The sequence below is a fragment of the Podarcis pityusensis genome, assembly GCF_964106645.2.
Source record: "Podarcis pityusensis genome assembly, chromosome: 7".
NCBI lineage: Eukaryota > Metazoa > Chordata > Lepidosauria > Squamata > Lacertidae > Podarcis > Podarcis pityusensis.
The window spans coordinates 27,200,200-27,222,565 of NC_138031.1; the positions used below are offsets into that span (position 1 = coordinate 27,200,200).

Consider the following 22,366-nt stretch of genomic DNA (forward strand, 5'->3'; position numbering starts at 1 on the left):
CTAGCTATAAAAACCTCATCGGTTGCCACTGGCTAATTTGATACAGTTCTTCGGATGCACTGGCTAAAAACGTATCTCATTTTTACAAATCAAATCATTGACCAAACTTATGAAAACAGTTGTCTGCATACGGATTTATCAATAACTCTGCAAATGGGTGAAGAAAACGCCTGGGAAAATCTGACAACAATCTAGAACCCCTCCTCCAGATGGGTATATTTTGCAACATGCTCTTGGCATCAAAACAGGACATTCATGGTGGGGTTTTTTTTTCTGTTTTAGTTTGTGCTGTGGTGCTTCTGGAGGGGCTACTGTGCAACGAAAGGGGGACAAAAATAAACCAGAACCTTTGTGGTATAAAAAAGTTACAGGATTTGAACAGGATGTTATGGGATATAAACTGATTGAAATTGAAGCCTCCCAAAACTTTTGCAGGCATGAAGAGTATTGAAATTTAAAGTGTGTGTGTCCACTCCAATAAACTCATCCCTTTACTAGGGACTGAGCCTTTAGGGTGGCCTGTGGAACTCCCTACCAACAGAAATCATCCTTGCCTTCTTTTTTTAAGTCTTCTGAAAACTGTGTTGTTTAGACAGGCCTGGGCACTATGATTTTGTTCTTTTTAACCAACCAGTAATTACTGACGTTTTAAACTGATATTATAATCTTGCATGTTGTACACAACCTTATTATAACACAGTGGTACCTTGGTTCTCGAACTTAATCTATTCTGGAAGTCTGTTTGACTCCTGAAATGTTCGAAAACCAAGGCACAGCTTCTGATTGGCTGCAGGAGCTTTCTGCACTCAAGCAGAAGCCGTGTCGGACGTTCGGCTTCCGAAGAACATTTGAAAACCGGAACACTTACTTCCGATTTGTTTGTCAACTAAGCCATTCGAGAACCAAGGTTCCACTGTATTATGAAAGTGCGGGTGATTGATAGATAGATAGATAGACAGACAGATCCTAAGTGTTGCAGAAGAACAGGAATAAAACTTCCTCCTACTTTCTTTGTGGAGTCCATTGCCTTCAGTATGGATAGATTGAGGTCTTCCAAAGCAGACAGCACATTTTCATACTCTCCCAAGTGTTGGGAAAAATATTCTAAAAGAAACAGAAATTCACAGCTCAAGCAAAGGAGGAAAGATCAAGGAATTATTCTATTTTTTTATATATATATTTAAAAATAGGAATCAAATACATATAGAGAGAGAACAAGAAGCATAAGGATCTAAACTCCGGTAGAAGGCTGCTTCCCATTAGAATGGGGGGTTAGTTTGCTAACAGTCTGATGCTTTATGACACATGGTACAGCTTCTGGCTATGCTGTGCTGTATTCTAACTTCTATGTACGCAATCAGCAGCTTGCACAAGGAAAGGTACAATAGATTGTTGAAGCAAAGGGGACATGAAAAGGAAAGCAGCACCAAAAATGGGCAAAAATGTAAAGAAAGGACATGAACCTCTTCGAGTAAGAATGTCAGATGCTAACACCAGCCCCAGCAAGTGGCTATTGAGATGGTCCTATAGAACCCTCTTTGTGTAGATACATGACATACACACGTAATTCAGAAACTGTGACAAAAGGAAATAATCACAGGGTGAACATCATTCTAGGGCTTCTTGTAAGGTGTCTGAAATACCTCACACAATATCACATGACCCTCGCCTTTCTATCAACTATCAAAGCAAGATGTATGGAGGCTCACAAAGCATAGGAAATCACAGACAGCTTCCCTAGGGAGTCTCCCCCTCAAAGATTTTTTTTTGAGCGGGGAATCTTGGAAGAATCTACACATTAAACAATCCAGTGTTGGGGGAGTAGGGAGATTGGAGAAAAGGGGCAGGATCACTTAAAGGCAGCATTTGCCTTATCCCCCCCCCCCCAAAGCAAAAGAGGGATACATTTTAAGTTAATATCCTAGAGAGGGGGGGGGAAAGAAATTTAGAATAAAAGACATACGAGAGGTGCATGTAATTCTGCACATTTATCTAGTCTCATTAGTGGTAATGGTTTATTGATTACCTTCCCTAGGAGTTCTGCACAGCTGCATTTTGCATAATTAACTGGTGTGATTAAAAAGGAGCCACTTTGGCTACAGAGCTCTTTTGTTTAGCTCCACCTGTCCATGACACACCCAGAACAAAGGGTTTGGGACTAAAAATTAACTTACCGAAAAGCTCTTCTGTGTCAAGGTTGCTGTAAAAAGAAGAAGATCATAAAACGAGTGCTGTAATTGCTATTGTGTGCATCCTGTTGCTGTTTAAATGTTAAGCCCAACCACCCTGAAGGCTACATTTATTTATTTATATAAACATTTTATACCATTTCATATAGTAAAAAACCTCTAAGTAGTTTACTTGAAACAATTTTTTAAAACCAAGCAAAACCTTTCCATAAAATTACCTAAAAAATTGATTGAAAGAGAACAGGGTATCGCAAACAAAACTGTGCCAATAAAATAAAATAAAAAAATTACAAGTCAATGAGAGCTTGGTCATTATTGTAGTCCCTTGAATCATCTACGGGAGGGCATTCCAGAGGGTGAGGTCCATGTTGTCTCTTTGGGATATCTTAAAAATTGGCTTGGTCCGAACTGGGGAAGGTGGCCCCAAGTTCTACAGGCCTTAAAGGTTAACCACAAAACCCTGAACTTGGCTTGGTAACTAATAGGCAGCCAATGCAGATCTTTCAACACTGGCATAATAGGTGTAAAGCCGGGTATCCAACTTTGCATCCTAAGCAGCTACCACTTCCAAAACAGGCACAAGGGTAGCTTCACAAACAGTGCATTACAGTAGCCCAGTTGGGAGACTACCATTGTATGGACCACTATGGCAAGGCTAATGGAAAGCTCACCATTTCTGAGATGTTCCATGCAATAGCAAGGTCATCCAGAAGTTATTTAACACTCTGCACTTCGCTGGCACGTTTGAGTGTGTCGTATTTTATAAGCAGTAACCTGCCTTGTGCCTGGAAAATTCAGTGAGCCAATGCAGACATCAGAGCATCAAGTATAAATATCATGATTGGTTTTTAAGTGGAGGGTGGGAATTTTTTCTGAGCCAGTACTTAATTCCTGCCATTTGGAGGTGCAAAGATTCCATTCTGCATGGAAGTTGCATTATCTGACCTGTAAATTTGTTCTCTCCAATTCGGTGCTTGTATTGAGATGTAGCTCAGTTGTTCTCCGTGCCTTCATAACAAATGCACGAAATGAAATTCACTACAGAATGGAGCAGTTGTGAATAACAAATCACGATGACAATGATTGTCATCGTTTCCCTCAACAGATCCATCCACAAACCTGGAACACAATTTGCTTCCTTGCGTAGGAGAATTATTCAAGTCAGAGAATGGCTGTGCAGCTGGGAACACAGGCACCAGATCAGTTTATTCAACTCTCTGAATGGTGCTTATAAGAGCCGTCAGCAACTCACAAGATGCTGTTGTGAGGAACATAAAGGGCAAACTCTTGAACAGGGATTATTGAGTTGTGGGGTATTATAAACTTGTAGATTGAGCACCAGATTTTGTTGGGCCCTGTTGGGATAAGGCTTGGCAGGCCCTGAAGGATGAAGAGGAAGAAATGGGGACTAAATGGTGGGAACCTGGGTAGGAGGAGGAGAAGGCATCTCTCCTCTTGCTGCCCCAACTCCAGTCACTTTAGAATGGGGAGCAGGGATGCTGTCTCTCCCTTTGACCTTCCTGTGGAGAGGAGAGTTTCACTGGAAGCTGAGGAAGGCCGAAGAGGAAGCAGCAGTGACTAAACAGGAGGGCATTGTCACCAAGATGCAGGGGCTGCCTTCATAGATAGGAGCAGCCCCCCCATCTCAACATAGAATGCACTTGCTATCTCAGCATTCCTGCAAAGTGAGAGAGTGAGCGTGCCAAGCCTCATCTTTAGATCTTGGCGGGAGGAGTGGGGAAACTTGTTGGGACATCCTTGTCATTTCCAGCTAGTTCTAAACCTCTTCCCCTGCTCCCAAACTGAATCCTGAGCATCATGTCTGCTGGCGAGCCTGTACTGATACTGGCTGAATAAAGATCTCTTTCTTACTTCCAAGTAAGTGTATTTGTTTTGAGTAGGAGTTGGAACACTATGCAGCTTCAAGGGGACCTTGCATGGACACATTGCCACCTCCATCTCACCCCCACCCCCTTAGTTTATAAATGTAAAAATAGAGCATGTGATATATGCATACGTATTAATATGGTACCCATGAATCAATAATTCTTCTACTAAGACAAATTCACTTGTCCCCACCCCCAGTTATACACCAAATATTAAACGCATCGGTGTCCCCTTGCCTGTGTCCTATTTGCATTCAACATACAGCTGTATGTGGAAGGTTACCTGAAGATGCTATGCTTAATGTGAGTATGTCAACACTGCATGCAGGGTCAACAACAGCCCTGATTTCCTCTCCATGCATTTGCTATGTGAGTCCTGATCCCCACCACACAGTTGTGTGATAGCTCAAGCAAAGGGGAAGTCAGTAGTTCCTGGGTTCCAAGTTGACAGGGAACCTTGGAGATGGACCAAGTTATGGGTTTCAGTCCCATGGTTAGTGATCCTGCAGCTGAGGCAGAACATACAAGTTGCCTCAGCAGTGACCTGGAGCAACTGCCCTATATTTATGGCTTGAGCTAGGTGCTAATTGACTAGAGGCCTCAGCCCATTCATGCTGTTATCAGGTAAGTTAAAGTTCCGGAACGTTCTTCTGTAGCCATTGGCTTATTCTAGTCTCCAGGGTTTCAAGCTGTGGGGTTATCTCCTGATCCTCAGAATCTGCCAGCAGAAGTGTGGCAGTGAGGAATAGAGGAGTGGAGGAAACCAAGAATGATTGTCAGCTGCCATATTTCAATCAGCTACCACACAATGATATTCCTGAGACTTCAGGAATGAGAATGCAACCTTTTCTTCTTTTTTACAAGTTTTTGGCATCTCCTCATTTTGTAGCATTGCTGAATGCTCCCATCTTTTTCCTTGACACCATTTCCCTGAGGATCCCATTATTAAAACAATTCCTAGGCAGGCGCAGGAGCAAGAACATTTGCTTCTGTAATGAGGTTTTTCAAATTGCGCTCTCGCTATCTATTAACTGTTAGAAGAACGCTTCCTCAACATAAGTCTAAGTTCAAAACGATTTAAATGACAATTATTCCGGTGTTTTAGAAAATACTGTCAGCCTAAAAATGTGCCCACATGAAGCACCCAAATTTATAGTTCAGTCCTTCCTAACAAGCCAATGCGACGGCAGACCACCCCTACAGCAGGACCTCTGAAACAAATGGCAAGTAACTTGGAGAAAGTAGGTGTGTGTGAATATGCTTGACCACAAGGGGAATAAATTTCCAGAGACTGACAGAAATGATATTCCCGCTTTAGGAAATGTTGGACCTAGCTTACTGAGGAGGCATATGAAATGTCCCTGGGGAGGAGTGAGATTGCTTCCAGATTGTCAGTATTTTGCAGGGGAAATTCAAGCACAAATTGGAACTCTAGGTTATGCGATTAAAGCACTCTTGCAACAAATAGATTTTACTTTTCTTTTTAGTGGTTTTTTTTTGCTGTTAGGAAAGTGATAGGGAAACACACTGAAAAGTGTGAGATGAACCAATGATTAATGGGAAGCTGTGTAAACACTGCACCAGCAAATCAAGATGAATGATAATTTGTCATCATGTCTCTGCAAACAAGTCAGAATTGGTGCTCAATAAAGATCGGATATAGTCCAGCGCAACGTGGGGCTCAAAAGCATGACCCTGAGATTAAGATTCTCATGCTGTACTAACTGAGCTATTCCAGCATTGCTATTCTGTAGGCATGCTGGAAAAGCAGAGACATCACCTTGCCAACAAAGGTCCTTTTAGTTAAAGCCATGGTTTTCCCAGTAGTGATGTATGGAAGTGAGAGCTGGACCATAAAGAAGGCTAATCGCCGAAGAATTGATGCTTTTGAATTATGGTGCTGGAGGAGACTCTTGAGAGTCCAATGGACTGCAAGAAGGCCAAACCTCTCCATTCTTAAGGAAATCAGCCCTGAGTTCTCACTGGAAGGACAGATCATGAAGCTGAGGCTCCAGCACTTTGGCCACCTCATGAGAAGAGAAGACACCCTGGAAAAGACCCGGATGTTGGGAAAGATGGAGGGCACAAGGAGAAGGGGACGACAGAGGACGAGATGGTTGGACAGTGTTCTTGAACATACAAACATGAGTTTGACCAAACTGTGGGAGGCAGTGGAAGACAGGAGGGCCTGGCGTGCTCTGGTCCATGTTTAGACCCGACTAAATGACTAAACAACAAGGCATGCTGGACCTGGAACCTCCCCGAACCCAAACTGATTTGATGCTGGCTTCACCCTTGTCAATCACAACTCTTCCAGAACACATCTTAAAAACTGTCCACTTGAGCACATGCTTTGCCTGGAGGATCTATGCCACCTCTCCTAAATTATGGACCTCATGCATCCCCCCAGCACGCTGAAAGATGCCTTGCACTATGGAAGATGCTGGAACTAAGAATTATGCAATTTTATCCACCTGGAAACTAGTCTCGAGACATCTGGATATGCTTTTCGTAATTTGCTCTTTGGGCAGTGACAACACAATGTGAAGACTATGGCTCATGTCACTGCTTTTAAGACGTACACATTTAACTTTTTAATGGAGATACTATGAACTGAATGCATTTGCTTGTGACAAATTCCAGGGAGTAACTATGGATTTACTGCTGCCGTTTATAAGATGATGCTGTTTGCAACAAAGCAGCAGAAGTAGCAGCCTATCATCAGGCTGACTGGCTGGTTACAGTTAAAAAAAACAACAATTGAAATGTAACATTATAGAACAAGTCCTCCTTTCTTTATCTATCTTTAGAACCCTGGTATTCTCCTGCCTGTTATCCTAATGAGCACTTAAGCCAACACAGCAGGAAAATAACAAGGATAAGCTTTGGATTTAACATTTCTGGGGATTTAGGCAACAAGCTATTAACAAATAAATAAAAAACAGGATTCATACAGTTATTATCACATTGCCCTCAGAGTCTGGGGAAAACCCAAGATCCTCAAAGCAGAAGCGCTGCCTTGGGGGAATAAATTTGACCTCACAACTAATGTGCAAATACTGTGCATCTTATGTAGTGTGAACGGCTCATCTGCAAAGATCCTAACATTACCTCTAGAACTAGCTGGAAGGCTATTAAACAGACCTTGGGGAGCTCTTACAGCTTAATGCATGCCTGAGGCCACCTGGCACGTTCTGCCAGAGGCATCCAGCCTCCCCCTCTAGCAGTTTACAGGCATTCTAGGTGTGCTAAATGAACACATATTGGGGCATATGGGCAGTGCCGGATTCATGTATAAGCTAAACAAGCTATAGCTTAGGGCGCCAGTCTCTTGGGGGCCCCCAAAAAATTTAAAGGAAAAAACCACTGGATGTACATTTCCAAAATATAAGATAAAAAACAAATAAAATAAAATCTACACACAGCAACCGTGTTTTGTGTTGTGTAGGCTCCTATTTGTTATGTGCAAATGGCTTTCAACACCTATTAGGTCCATAAATTACCATATAGCATATATTCAACACAAAAAACAGCGACAATTTGTTGTTGACAAAGGACAGCTGGACATATAAAGGGCCCCATTACCTTCAGTAGCTTAGGGCCCCACCAGACCTAAATCCAGCCCTGCATATGGGTATTAAATGGAATATCTGTAGATAGGTCATGTGCAAATCTAAGGTGCCGTCCACATTTACGCTTGCCCAGGGGAAACTGCTGTTTACTGCTAAAATGGAATGAAGTATGTCGGGTTTTCTGCAGTTTGTTCTGATTGAGTGGAAAACAGCAGGTTTTCCTGGGGAATGCGGTGGGGCAAATGGAAAACCACTCGGACCCATGCCTAGAAAGCATGGGCAAGCAGAAGTGTGGACGACCCCCCAAACACAAGAGAGTTTGAATTACGTGGAGACTGCTGTCCAGTTATGCAGCTGTATGCATGAGTGCTGTCTCCTGACTTTCTAATGAATATGTGCTGGTTGGGAGTCGGGTAGCCATTTGCAATTCATCATCAAAAGAAAAAGAGGATACATAAAATTCACATACAGTGGTACCTCGGGTTACATACGCTTCAGGTTCAGTGGCGTAGCGTGGGTTGTCAGCACCCGGGGCAAGGCAAGTAATTTGCGCCCCCTAACCCGTGGATTTTAGCAGGGGGCAGAGAGCTGCGAGTGCGAGCGTGCCCCCCCCGATGTTGCGCCCGGTGTGGCCGGCCCCCCCTGCACCCCCCACGCTACGCCACTGTTCAGGTTACATACGCTTCAGGTTACAAACTATGCTTCAGGTTAAGAACTTTGCTTCAGGATGAGAACAGAAATCATACTCCGGTGGCGCGGCGGCAGCAGGAGGCCCAATTAGCTAAAGTGCTGCTTCAGGTTAAGAACAGTTTCAGGTTAAGAATGGACCTCCGGAACGAATTAAGTACTTAACCCGAGGTACCACTGTATTCTCTCAAATTTCAGCAGCGCCCTGCACAACACTAAAATTCAGCACTCCCCCTGCCCCCCACACTCTGTTCTACAGCATTGTTTTGGGACCCCATGCAGTGGGGCACCCAGTGTGACCACACTGGTCACATTACCCTAAAACTGACTCTGGTGTAAGGGTGCACATTTTAAAGTAATGCCTATAATTTGGACAGATACACAATACACCTCGCCATAGTAGAGAAGCACACCCTCCAACATTTCTTAAGTAAAAATAGGGATATCTTATTCAATAATAATAATTTTACTATTTATACCCTAGCCATCTTGACTGGGTTGCTCCAGCCACTCTGAGAGGCTTCCATGATATATAAAAACACAATTAAACATTAAAAAGCTTCCCTACACAGGGCTGTCTTCAGATGGTTTGGGGTCACATTTTACTATTTATACTCTCCAACATTCCTCTGATGAAAATAGGGACGCTGGTGGTGCTGTGGGTTAAACCACAGAGCCTTGGGCTTGCCGATCAGAAGGTCGGCAGTTCGAATCCCCACGACGGGGTGAGCTCCCGTTGTTTGGTCCTAGCTCCTGCCAACCTAGCAGTTCGAAAGCATGCAGTGCAAGTAGATAAATAGGTACCACTCTGGCAGGAAGGTAAACGGCTGTGCACTGCTCTGGTTTGCCAGAAGCAGCTTAGTCATGCTGGCCACGTGACCTGGAAGCTGTACGCCGGCTCCCTCGGCCAGTAAAGCGAGATGAGTGCCACAACTCCAGAGTCATCCGCGACAGGACCTAATGATCAGGGGTCCCTTTACCTTTACCATACCTGCCAATATTTCTCCACTGAAAACTGGGACATTCTGGGATCAAATTAGAAACTTGGATGCCTTCTGTAAATCTGGGACTGTCCCTGGAAAATAGGGACACTTAGAGGGTCTGGGGCAGCCTGTGAGCAGGTGACCTGTGTTTTCGTGTGTGTGCTGGGGCTGCTGTCCACCCACTAACTGGTGATGAGGAACCTCATAGCCCCGTGCTCCCCTTCTTTATCCTCAAACCAGATTTGGACCAGATAGAGCACTTCTTCAAACAGAGAGCTGTCCCCCTAGAGAAAAACCTGTTGGCGTGATGAGACAACAGTGACACCTCCCTCTCTCCCATTCATTGAATGCACAGGGCTATGGTGTGGTGGTTGAAGTGTTAAAACTCCTCGCCATGTGTAGAGAGGACCCGTTCTGTGAGTTTACAAACTAGTCCTTTTCTTTCCTTTTTCTGATAGGGTAAAAACAGTCCCCCACTGTTTCACAAAGGAATGATGGGGTGGCGAGGTTCAAGGCCACAGCTGGTGTTAATCAGAGTAATCAGTAAAGCTTGGTAAAGGTAGCTGCAGATTTGATGTAAGGCCTCCATACACCAGCTGAGCCCAGAGCCTCTAATTGTAATTTTGAATCGTCTTAAAGTGGAATTTTGAGCCCTGTTCCAGCAAATGGCAGGGTGTAACTTGAGGGTTGATCTTCCCGATTTGCATATTCTTCGCTTTCACCTTTCACTGAGCTACAGATAAGATATACCAGCAGAGCAGCTCTTTTGCTTCTGACTAAAGCTCAGAATTGACTTCTGCAGCAGCTCTAAATATTAAGTAGGCAATTATTTCTTTTAGCTCATGATTGACCATGTTCTCCTCTGAACTATAACGCAGATATTCAAGGTGAAATAGTGCAATTGGCATGACTTTCCCAGTAACTGCATCACAACATATTATAATTATAATAATAATATTTTTTTATTTATACCCCACCCTCCCCAGCCAAGGCCGGGCTCAGAGCGGCTTACAAGCAATAATAAAAACAAGATGAATGATTACAACTTAAAAACAAAAATAAAATACAACATTAAAATAATGGAACATTAAAATATTAAAATGTAGCCTCATCGCAGGAGGAGAAGGAAAAGAAAAAAGAAAGAGAGGGAGGGAGGAAATCAAACTGGCTCCAAGCCAAAGGCCAGGCGGAACAACTCTGTCTTACAGGCCCTGCGGAAAGAAATCAGATCCTGTAGGGCCCTGGTCTCATGAGACAGAGTGTTCCACCAGGCCGGGGCCAGTGTTGAAAACACTGAAAATATTTATATTGTGGTATAAATAATGCCGTGTTCTAAACTGCAACCCACTCTGGGACCTTAGAGTGGCGGGTGGATAATAATCAAAGGAATAATGTAAGAATGCAGTTTCTGGGGAAATCATACACCAATGCAAGGCAGAGGAGCCAAGCCAGAAGAAAAGGGAGCAAACCTGGTTGGCTCCAGAAGGAAGAAAGAAAATGATATACAGAAGCAATGTACACAGGTTAATACATTAGCAGGGTTTTAAGAATACTTGTAATTTTATTATGAATGGACAATAAGTAATTCAAATGGTTAAAGTTTTACAATGGACATGTAGTATCTTGATATACAATGGAACCAAGGAAGGGAATAGGGGGAAGTCAATTTGTTCTGTTTGGATTCTTTTTTCATTATTGCTGTTTGTTTTATTTTTGTTACTATTGGAAAATTAATAAAATGTTATTTTAAAAATGCTTCCTAATATTAATGACATAGCCCAGTTCTATGCATGTTTACTCAGCAGCAAACCCCACAGAGTTCAAGGGGACTTTCCCCAAGTAAGTATACAGGACTGTGGCTCTTTGCAATCACTGGTCCAAGTGATGTATTATCATTTGCATTTAATAAACTGGAAATCAATAATGACCAATAGCAACTTACCCAAGGCTACTCTCTGAGACATAGGCTATGATGGCACCTGAACTCACATCTCCTAGGCTCAGGCTCAACATCCTATCTAGCAACACTGGCCTTTCTAATCAAAGACACCAAGGATCAGCCTGGAAATGTGTGACATTCTAAGCACTGAGCTATGGTCACGCCTCTTTTCAAGCAGGTGTAGAATATGGATGGGGAACCTGTAATATTCTTAAGTGGGTCCCTAGTCACATGGTCGCACACCTTCCATGCACCACAGAGGACTCCAAGAGAACAGCAGAATGCCTGCTCTATGAAACTGGAACTACCTTTGAGGCCAGCTGAAACACAAATAACATACGTACAGGGTCATGGTGCTCTACCATTGATTTATAATGAGCCTTCCTTCTCAAAAGAGGCAAAATAAATAATAATATATATATACCCCGCCCATCTGGCTGGGTTTCCCCAGCCACTCTGGGCAGCTCCCAAAATAATAATAATAAAATAATAATAATAATGCGATAAAACATCAAACATTTAAAAATTCCCCTAAACAGGGCTGCCTTCAGATGTCTTCTAAAAGTCAGATAGTTGTTTATTTCCTTGACATCTGATGGTAGGGCGTTCCACAGGGTGGGCGCCACTACCAGGAAGGCCCTCTGCCTGGTTCCCTGTAACCTCACTTCTCGCAACGAGGGAACCGCCAGAAGGCCCTCAGCGCTGGATCTCAGTGTCCAGGCTGAACATTGGGGGTGGAAAAAACCAGAAACTGGGAGTTACAAGGGAGATGAATTACCCATTTATTGTTATTTTTGTAGCATCTTGTTTAGAAACACAGAATGCAGGCCATGGGCACCAAACAGGGTATATATAGGCTGCTGTTCCATGGCATTTCATATGCTATTCGTAAAGCTGCAGTTTTCCCAGGAAAATTCATATTGCACAACCATACTGCCTTTCTAAAGGCTGCGCATATGACTTTTAAATAACGTTACCCACTCTGTATTGTGCGTGTCGATGGTGTGAAACAGCTCATGCAGTTCCTCTCTGCTCAGGATTCCGTCAGCGAAGTAAGCTTTGAATTCATCAAAGGACAGTTTGCCATCATCTGAAATCAAAGACGCAGAAAGAAAATTGGTTGCACAGATGGCTGGTTTTTCCCTTTAAAATCGAATTGATTCTAGGAAGGTGTTTCTTTAAACAACAAGTTTTCTCATTTTTAATCTCTGCGTAGAGTTGAGCTCTAATACTAAAGGGGGGAAAAGAGGAAGCAAGAGAGTTAACAAAACCAACGATCAATAGATAGGCACAACAGCAGGCTACTTCATGTCTTTCCTTAGGGAAACACTTTTTTTGGGTTTTTTTATGTATTTTTATTAAAGATTTTATTGATTTACAAAAGTATGTGCAGTGTCTCTCTCGTATTTTTTCCATGTACAGTGGTACCTCGGGTTACATGCACTTCAGGTTACATACGCTTCAGGTTACACACTCCGCTAACCCAGAAATAGTGCTTCAGGTTAAGAACTTTGCTTCAGGATAAGAACAGAAATCGGGCTCTGGCGGCACAGCAGCAGCAGGAGGCCCCATTAGCTAAAGTGGTGCTTCATGTTAAGAACAGTTTCAGGTTAAGAACAGACCTCCGGAACGAATTAAGTACTTAACCCGAGGTACTACTGTAACATTTTTACAAATCAGTTTCATTTGTTGAGACATTAGGAAGAAAATGGGGAAAGAGGTGGGGGTGGGGTCGGGTGATGATGTTTCTATTTTACTTAATATATGTAGGGATTGGTGTCAGTGTTGCTTGTGCAGGTTCGTTGCTGTTCACTTATGTTCCTTTGGTGGTGAGAGAGGTTGGGGTTGGCCTAGGGTGTGGTTGTTCATTTGTAGTTGGCTGCGGTGGTCTTTGTTTTCATGTGTGAGTGGGGTGTGTGGGTGTTTTGGATCAGGTTAGCCATATTGATTTGTATGCTGTTGGTGGATTTTTGTCATTGTCTTGTTGGGCTGTGTATGTGATAAAGGGGAGCCATACCGGGGTGAAGGCGTCTTCTTCTATTTGTCCCCATGTCACTTTCAGTTTATTGGTTAATTTTTCTAGTAAGGCTGTTTCCCATACTATCTAAGCATCAGTGTTTGGTATCTTGGTGGCATCAGAAAGAAGGCAGAAGCATAAGGAGCCTGAGGCTGGAAGTGAAATGTGGGTGTTTAAAAAACAATATATCAAAGTTAGCCCAAAACTGGAGATTTTTGTTTGAGGATACACCCACTTCATGTCAATCCAGCCAAGAGTAGTGATGAATCTTGGTGAAATGTTTTACCCAAAGCTTCAAACTTGTTAACATCTGTCATCACCAAGGGCTGATCTTCTCAAGGCTGGAACCCCCACCACTCCAGTAATGTTTGAATGGTGCCAATTCTCATGTACAACTTTTCCCAGGACAATGCAGAGCTGGTGCGTGAACTTCTCACCCACATGCTGCTTTTCCCACATGATTTAAATGGGACCTGAGCACAGGAAAGCAGAAACCCCACCTGTAACTAGAGGGGAGGGTATGAACCTGGCCTGGTGCACATTGAGCCATCAGTCCCTCCTCGCCCCCAGAATCCAGTCAACCGAAACCCCTGGACCTGGCTCGCCAAATTGTTATAAGAAAAAAACTGCTCCTTTTCCTTTATGGGGTACCCAAAAGCCTGTCTAACAGGGGTCGGCAAGGTTTACTGGCCATGGGCTGGATCACTCCCACAGAGATTGTTCGTGGGCCAGACTGGTGCAGCGCAATGCCGGAAATTGCGTCTGTGCATGTCCAAGGTGCCAGAAATTGCTTCTGCGCATGCCCAGACGCCAAAAATCGCACCTGCACAGAAGCGATTTTCAGAGTCTGGACATGTGCAGACGCGATTTCCAGTATCTGCATGTGCGCAGACGCCATTTCCGACGCCGCTCAGCGAGTCCCCACGCTGCGCCGCTTTAGCACAGCATGCAGGGGACTCGCCAAGTGGGTGGCTTGGTTGAGGGGTGGCTTGTGGGCTGGTAAAACCGTCTTCATGGGCCGCATCCAGCCCATGGGCTACATGTTGCCAACCCCTGCTGTATAGAGTCCTTCTGTAGGTTCCCTATGGGCAGAAGAAAATAACAGAGGCCAACCAGAGAATATTGAGAAGCAAAGCAGCTAGTAAGCTTGATCTTTATTAAACTGTTTCAGCAGGGTGCTCACACCCCCAAGCAGGAGGGAGGAGGAACCCAGAACATTGGTGTGCAAGCTCTTATATAGACTTTCGAAATTCCCACCCTGTAGCTCAATGCCACCCCCCTATACATCATATATACATCACTGAAGGCCCTACAGAGACAATTTGATGAATGTAAGTTGAAGCTTGCTATGACTGAACTTAAAGAAAAACAGACGAATCTGAGGATTAGAGTTCACTTTTGGTGGACATGCCCAAGGATTAAGACACTTTGGGAGATGATTCATAACTGTAATGAGTATGGGTTGCTCGTGCGTAAGTTGCCGCCTCTCCTGGCTATGTTGCCTTGTTTAAACCTTTCTGTCTGGACAGCCCTTCACTTCGTGGCTGCCTCAGTCGCTAGCAGAATCCGTCAGTGGGCGTTTCTTAAACCTTTTCCAACATAAAAGTTGTTTGACGCCAAGTCTCCTCCTACTCTCCCTGCGCGGAAGCCTTCTGCGCAGGGAGGGTGTGGGTAGCAGAGGACCCGTGCTCTCCCCGCTGGTGTCCGGTGAAGAGTCCTGGAGCCCTCTCGCCGATTCCCCCATCTGCCCCCCCTTTATCTCTGGTGTTGCGCTGATTTGCTTCCCCATCTGCTGAGCTGCCTCTCTCCCTGCTGGGCCCTTCTCCAGCATCATTTGAGAGCCTCCCCTCCGCCTCTAGCTCCGATGTCAGTTCCCTGACAATAACGAAATGAAAAAGGTATTTAAATATACCCTTTTGAAGAAACCAGAGGCCTTCCTCCTGGGCATGGTCGGCCAATTGGTGTTAAAGAAGGATAGAACTTTTTTCACGTATGCAACAATAGCAGCAAGAATACTCATTGTGAAGTACTGGAAGACACAAGACTTATCTATTCGGGAAGAATGGCAGATGAAGTTGATGGACTATATGGAATTGGCAGAAACGACTGGCAGAAATCCGAGACCAGGGAGAAGAGTCGGTGGAAGAAGACTGGAAAAAGTTTAAGACTATTTATAGAAATACTGTAAAAATAATGAATTAGAAAAATGTTGGAATGAAGTTATATGGCTTTAGTAGAAATGCTATAAGGAATCAAGTATAAATAGACTAATAGAGTATTAAAGGGAAAAATAAGATTAGAATATGTTAAGATAATTATAGGATAGAAAACAGAGGAAGATGGAAAGGAATTGCTGAAACAATTAACAGAAGTGGAATACAAAAGGGAGGTGTGAGGAGGTCATGGAAATAAGGGAATGAAAGATAAGATATTGAAATTGTTTTGTGTTTTAAATGGTTTGTGTCTTGTTTTGTTAGTCTTATGTTTTTTTCTGGTTTTTTTGTTTTTCTGTTTTGTTGTGTTTAAACGGTTGGAAAATTAATAAATATTATTTTTTAAAAATATATATATATACATCACTGAAGGGGCAGTCTACAAAGCGTGTTCTCCTTCATGGAGAGCACGTGTTGCGGTGGGGGCCGCCAGGACACTCCAAAGTTGGGGGCGGGCTAATAGATCGTTGGCCACTGATGCGATTGGGGCTTCCCTTGTTGTTGGGAAGAAGTTAATGTTGCCATTTGTTGATTGACAGCCAGAAATGCTAAAACTCCTTGCACGAGGCTAGGGCTTCCTCTTTTCGACCGTGCATCGGATTGCCCGTCCCCCCCTCCCTAGAATTAGGGTTGTTTGCTTTGACCTTGCTATGCCTGTCATGGGGCCCGGTAGGAATTTTGTCCATCTGGCTGATTGGCTGGGGCCATTTGGTTTTTGCCTACTGCGTAGCAAATCGTCACAACTTGTAAGGTTGCGGTTAGGCATTGGTTTATGGTTTGGTTGGTTGAGGGGAAGTGGTTGAGTGCCTGCCCTTGGTAGGTTGAGTGCCTGCCCCTCTAATGCTGCTGCTGCAAGGGATTCCGTTAAAGGAATTGGGGGCTAACTATTGCTTGTCCACTCTGTCAAGGGGGCTCGGGCCATAGCAATGAGCTCCTGGTTGCATTTGGGGTGAGGGCAGGTTCCCTGCTCCGTCGCTACCCCCAAGTGTATTCCCCTATTCTGACTTTCGCATCTTGCGGAATGTCAGTCTGTCCCCCACGGTGGGGGCAGATAGTCGCAACCAATGCCTAAGCAACCACTCACAAATTTGTATTTTAATAAAGTTGTGGCCAAAATTATGCCAAAAATCTTAAACAAAAATTCTCTGTGATGTGTGAGTTATTGGGGTGGCCCTGGGGACCTCGACACGCAACAGAAATCCTGTTTCATAACAGAACCACATGTAAAAAAGGTTACGTGAGGAAGAAGAAAACCTTTCCGTCTGTCGCTACAGGAAGTGTGCCGCAAAGCTGCTATTATTTGAAGGAGTGTGGACATACTGGTTCATACTTTGCTGGGAATGTCTAAGCATGCCAGAGTTGAAGAACATGGCTGCCGATTACTCCAAATTAGACCCCAGATATCTCCCAATGTGTGCTGCTTCTTCATGATTTTTAACCCAACAACTTTAGTTTCCTGCACAATTGTGCAAAACTGTGGACTGTTTTCTGGAGGTTATATGCAAGGTTGAGGGTGTGCACAGCCCTGTGGTTCCTACACGATTACAAGTTAAAAACCAACCCGAAGAGGTACTAATTACTGAGTTGGCTTTTTAAACAACAGAGCCCAAACTTGCACACAGTCAAGCACGGTATCTTCCTAAGCTTGTTTGTAGCAATGCAAGATATGAAAAGATATAAAAATTACACACCAGTATTAAGCACAGTAACATACCGGTAGCTAAGGGATCAAAAACCATGAGCTGCTAAATACAATGGCACAATACTTTGCCCAAGATACTCTTGCTTTCTCTTGTCTTCTTTTCTCGGCAGAACGGTCTTAAACATCAAATTCAGAATCTAAATGTGCCTGTCATTTGGCATCAAATGTAAAACACTGATTGAATGCCAAGAATAAATTTGCCTTGATAAACATGTGATTTTGTAAGTAGCTTGACTTCTACATCCTCCAGGCAACAAGTTCGCTCAACTCTTAACATACTACTGCATGCCACCCCTATGAGTGATGTGAGATTCCAGGGGTACCAGGCATGCTTTACACAGGATTTGTGGTTCCTTTTGGACAATTAGGCACAGCAGAGACTACAGTGCCTTTCTGATATATGGTTATATACACACACACACACACACACACAACCTGAAGATTTCAACAGAGAAAGTTCAGCACATCAATATCCCAAAGAGGGTTCTGTCCCTCTCATTTGCACAGCACTGAACTGACACCAGCATCTCTCTGCAGCACATTGTTTCTTAATGCCAAACTGCCATTCTAAAACTCCAGTCCTCCCTCTAAAACTATGGTACTGCCTTTAAAACTACATCCTTCTGTTCAGGGACGAAGGAAACCCATCCATTTGCAAATGAGATTTGCCTTGTTGTCATTTGACTTGCCAGTGGCTCAATACCCCCAAAGAAAATTAGCTTTCACCCATGTTGATTGCCTAGGATTAAAGGGGGATGGATGGCTGATACTCAATTTAGGAAGATTGCCTAGGTTAATTAACTCTTCATATATGCTTATCCCAGGAGATTAACAGGGGCTAACACACATCTTAAATACACACGAGTCTGGCTATTACTTCCAAGGAAATTAGTTTTGGCACCCCCAAACCTTAATTAAAACCTGGCTTTAAATTTATCGGGAATTTAGGACATCTTGCACCCCCCAGATTCATAACAATATTAAAATCCTGGATCAAACATTATATGCAAAACCATGGGAAAACCTAGAAAATGGGCTTCTTAGGAAAACGCGGAAATTAACAGCCATGCTTAATGAAGGAGAGAGGTTTAGAGAAGATATTAGTGAATGGAATCTGGTAACGCAATAAAGTTAATTCTTTATTCAAGGAAGCTGAAACAGCGCAGGCCTAGTGATCCTAGAATCCTCTTCCCAGTAAGTCTTGCTGCAATGAGGTACAGTTGTACCTTAGAAGTCAAACGGAATCCGTTCCAGAAGTCCGTTCGACTTCCAAAACATTCGGAAACTAAAGCACAGTTTCCGATTGGCTGCAGGAAGCTGTGTCGGACATTTGGCTTCCAAAGCAGCTCGCAAACCGGAACGGTCACTTTTGGATTTGCGGCGTTTGGAAGCCAAAACATTCAAGAACTAAGCTGTTTGAAAACCAAGGTACGACTGTAGTTGCAAGGACGGATGGCCCTCTCCTTCCCACCGCTCTCTAATGCTCCTCTTCTTGAGGGTCTTTCCCAAGCAGTCACAGACTGCATCTGCTCACAACCACTCTCTACTCTGCCCTCTTTGTGTGTTCTAGGAGACCAGGAGAGAGGGAAGCTGGTCGCAGCACCATCTCTGTTTCCTCTGCTTCTGTCTCTGACTTTGGACTGCAGTATGCCATAGCCTCTTCCTGCTCACTAAACCCCGTTATCTCTTCATCTTCCAACAGGTCCTTCTCCCAGTCTGCTCCCTCTTCTCCCTCTGACCACTCATCGTCATTCCACCCCCAATCCCCTGGGCTCTGAGCCTTCTTCCCCTGAGGATTCCCCAGCTAGTGCCTCCGACCACTCCTCTGACTCCAGCCAGTCCATGACAATATGTTTAATGACAAGAGTTCAGAAATGGCAGGCAGTAAGTGGAGGGTGAACTGCTTGTTTGGGAGGCATTTGTCCCCCAATCCCTTCTGACACCATCTATGATGGAAGTGGCAGCCCCTATGGTGGTAGTCACCTACAGATTTTTGTAATTCCTGGTGGAAGAAGCTGATCAAGGGTGCCTAGGCAGGCATGTGGAAGTCGGAGGGGGCATAGTCTCCCTGCCCCGAAATAAATAAATAATAATAATAATAATAAATTTATTATGTATACCTCACCCATCTGGCTGGGCTTCCCCAGCCGCTCTGGGCAACATCCAACAAAATATTAAAATACAGTAATGCATCAAACATTAAAAGCTTCCCTAAACAGGGCTGCCTTCAGATGTCTTCTAAAAGTCTGGTAGTTCTCTTTGACATCTGGTGGGAGGGTGTTCTACAGGGCGGGTGCCACTACTGAGAAGGCCCTCTGCCTGGTTCCCTGTAACTTGGCTTCTCGCAGTGAGGGAACCACCAGAAGGCCCTCAGTGCTGGACCTCAGTGTCAGGGTAGAACGATGGGGGTGGAAATGCTCCTTCAGATATACTGGACCGAGGCCGCATCATCAAGCACCAAGGCTGCATATCTTATTGTCCAAAGAAGGCTGAAAGCTTCTCCACACTAGATTTCCTGGCTCTCTTGTAGAAACAGTGAAGTAAGGGACTTCCGGGTTAGCGCCATCGGCGAATGGCAGAGTTCCTCCGACTGGAGGAACTGGCTCCGTGGAAACTGGGTCTTCCCGCCGTGGCGAAGGTGGGGACCCGCTAGAAATCCCAGGCGGAGGAAGCCTGGGAACGTGGGGTTCGGCAGGGCACCAGGAGCGCCTCCCCTACTCACGGGGAACCCCATTTTGGGGTTCCGGAGTGAAGTGGGGTGAGCGGCGCGGTGCTGCAAACTGATTGCTACTTTCACGGAGTGAAGCCGCACAGCCATTGCCGGAGAGCGCTGACTTTTTCCTGTGGACAATTGGATTTAAAACAAGTACCCGTGAGTAGAAACGGAAAATTGGATCAAGAAATACCCTAATTTGGCACTGAAGTGGGAAGGTTCAAACAGGAAGTCCGCCTTCCGCTTTTTGTATATAGACTGAAGCAAAAACCTTGTAAGCTAAAGTCCGGAAAGTCGTTAAAAAAGTCTAAATTTCCTTCATTTATAACCACTAAAACCCCCTTGGAAGCAGGAGAAAGGGGGGGGGATCTTTGTTTAAGCCTGCAGGAGAGGGAGTGAAGAAAGATAAGCTTCCACCGTCTCAAACCTGGGAATGGGGGGTCAGAGACAGAAATTGTTGGAGAGGTTCACTGACTGTGAATGGAATACTTTGACAGATAGCTAAAGAAGAGAAATAAACTGATTCCAATGTTGCCTTTTGCATTCTAAAGAAACAAAATATCTGAAAAATGAAAGTAATTTTCCTTTGTTGGATTTGCCTTAAAAAGATGGATACAAATAGAAATTGTCTCCTCTAGAGGGAGCTTGTTAAATTGTTGCTGCAGTCTACTTGAGGACTCTACAGCTGTGAGATTAAGATCGTGGGACCAGTCCTTTTGACCGCGAATAAAAATGAGCTGGGAGGAAGTTTTGGTGCTTGCTTTATGCAAGACAAGTGCTTTGTTGGAACAGATGCATGAGAAGATGGATCTGATGAATGAGAAAACGGATTTGATGACTGTTGTGGTCAATAACTGTGGACAAACAGGGAATATTGATACAGAAACCATTCAGGGACCAACTCAGGAACCTGTATTGATGGGGCAAGTGCAGAAGATAATGGAGGAGGTTGCGGTTGCACCTCAAATAATACAAATGGAGAGATCCGAGGCCCTGCAGGAGCATAAGCCGCTGTCTTTGAAGATTGAAGCTGGAGTGGGCCAGGGGGAGTCTGGAGCTGAGGAGGTTCTTAACTTCGGAGGGACTTTGAAATATGCTCTTAAATATTTTTTGGATTACATTGATGACTGTGGGGAGTGGGACTGTGGGGAATGGGCTGGTTTGATGAAGGGAGATGGAGATAATCTTGGGCTGGAATCTCCCAGAGACCTACTCCTCAATGAGAAAGGAAAGAAATTAAGAAAGAGACCAACAAAAGACAAGGAAAAGTGCAGGTATAAACAAGAAGAAGAAGATCTGCAGAAGGGACATGGAAGAGACTTAAGAGCCTCGGATATAAGATTACCGGGTTGATGGACTAGATGGAATGGACAGTAAGGACTGACATGACCCGAGACCAGGAAGAAGAGACGCTGGATGAAGATTGGAAGAAAATTTATAAAGAAAATTTTTTATTTAGGGAATTAGCCTAAAGTTAATGAGTATTAGGGAAAATGTTGGAATGAAACTATATGACTTTAGTAGAAATGATATAAGGAGTTATGTATAATTGAGTATTAAGTTTCAAGCTCTAAGGTATTTTACGGTAAGATAAGGTTAAATAAATTAATTTGAATAACAGAATATGGGGAAAGATGGAAAGGATTTGTTGAGCTAATGAATAGGTTAAATTGTTAAGATAAATTATTTAATAAAAATTGAGAAAGATGGAAAGAATTTGCTGAAATAACTAATTAAACTAGAATACAAAAAGGGAGGTGTGAGGAGGTCAATGAAACAAGCAAATGGAAGTTAAAGATATGTAACATGGGATTTGTGTCTTTTTTGTATCTTTTTGCTGTATTGTTGTATTGGTTTTTATGCTTTGTTTTTTTCCCCCTTCTTTTTTATGTATTGCAGTGTTGTTTCCTATTTTTTCTTTTTTTTTGTAATTCTGAAACTTTTAATAAATATTATTTTTTTAAAAAAAAGAAACAGTGAAGTAAAAAACAAAACAAAAAACCATCTCTCAACCCAATTTAGGGCTGTCTCCAGGCTCACAGTGGCCACAAGGGAATAGCCCTCACTCAACCCAACCTTGAACTAAACAATGCCCAGGGGCCACAAGAAGGGCTTCAGCTAGTTTCTCTCAATGACTTTCAAAGTAGAAGAAAGATGCCAATTTTCTGTCCTCTGATTTTTCCAAAAGTTCACATCTTGAAGACAAGACGAATCATGAAATGAAAGCCTTCGCTGAAATCCCATTTTCTTCAGATGAAAAGTTAACCAAATGGAGTATCATTCCCCCTGGCAACATATCTTTTGAGAAATTATTTCACCCACCTTCCTGATCTCACATACTCTCTTCCTAACGTGTTTCATTAGCATTTTCTCAAGTAGTCATAGAAACCTGTTTAGAGCTCTTTGGAAAATAAACTAAACACTAAAAGGTAATATATATATATTGTTTTATATGAGAATGGTGT

At 43.6% G+C, this 22,366-nt stretch overlaps 1 protein-coding gene across 1 annotated transcript in view; it reads right to left on the bottom strand.

Moving 5' to 3' along the window:
* NECAB1 (N-terminal EF-hand calcium binding protein 1) overlaps positions 1 to 22,366 on the bottom strand; it is a 46,029-nt gene that overhangs the window by 18,870 nt on the left and 4,793 nt on the right. The window contains exons 3-5 of the mRNA XM_081013569.1: positions 12,238 to 12,346; positions 2,175 to 2,200; positions 1,007 to 1,104 (exon numbers count right to left, since the gene is read on the bottom strand). Of these exons, the coding sequence (XP_080869695.1) occupies positions 1,007 to 1,104; positions 2,175 to 2,200; positions 12,238 to 12,346 (233 nt within the window). The remainder of the gene's footprint in view (positions 1 to 1,006; positions 1,105 to 2,174; positions 2,201 to 12,237; positions 12,347 to 22,366) is intronic.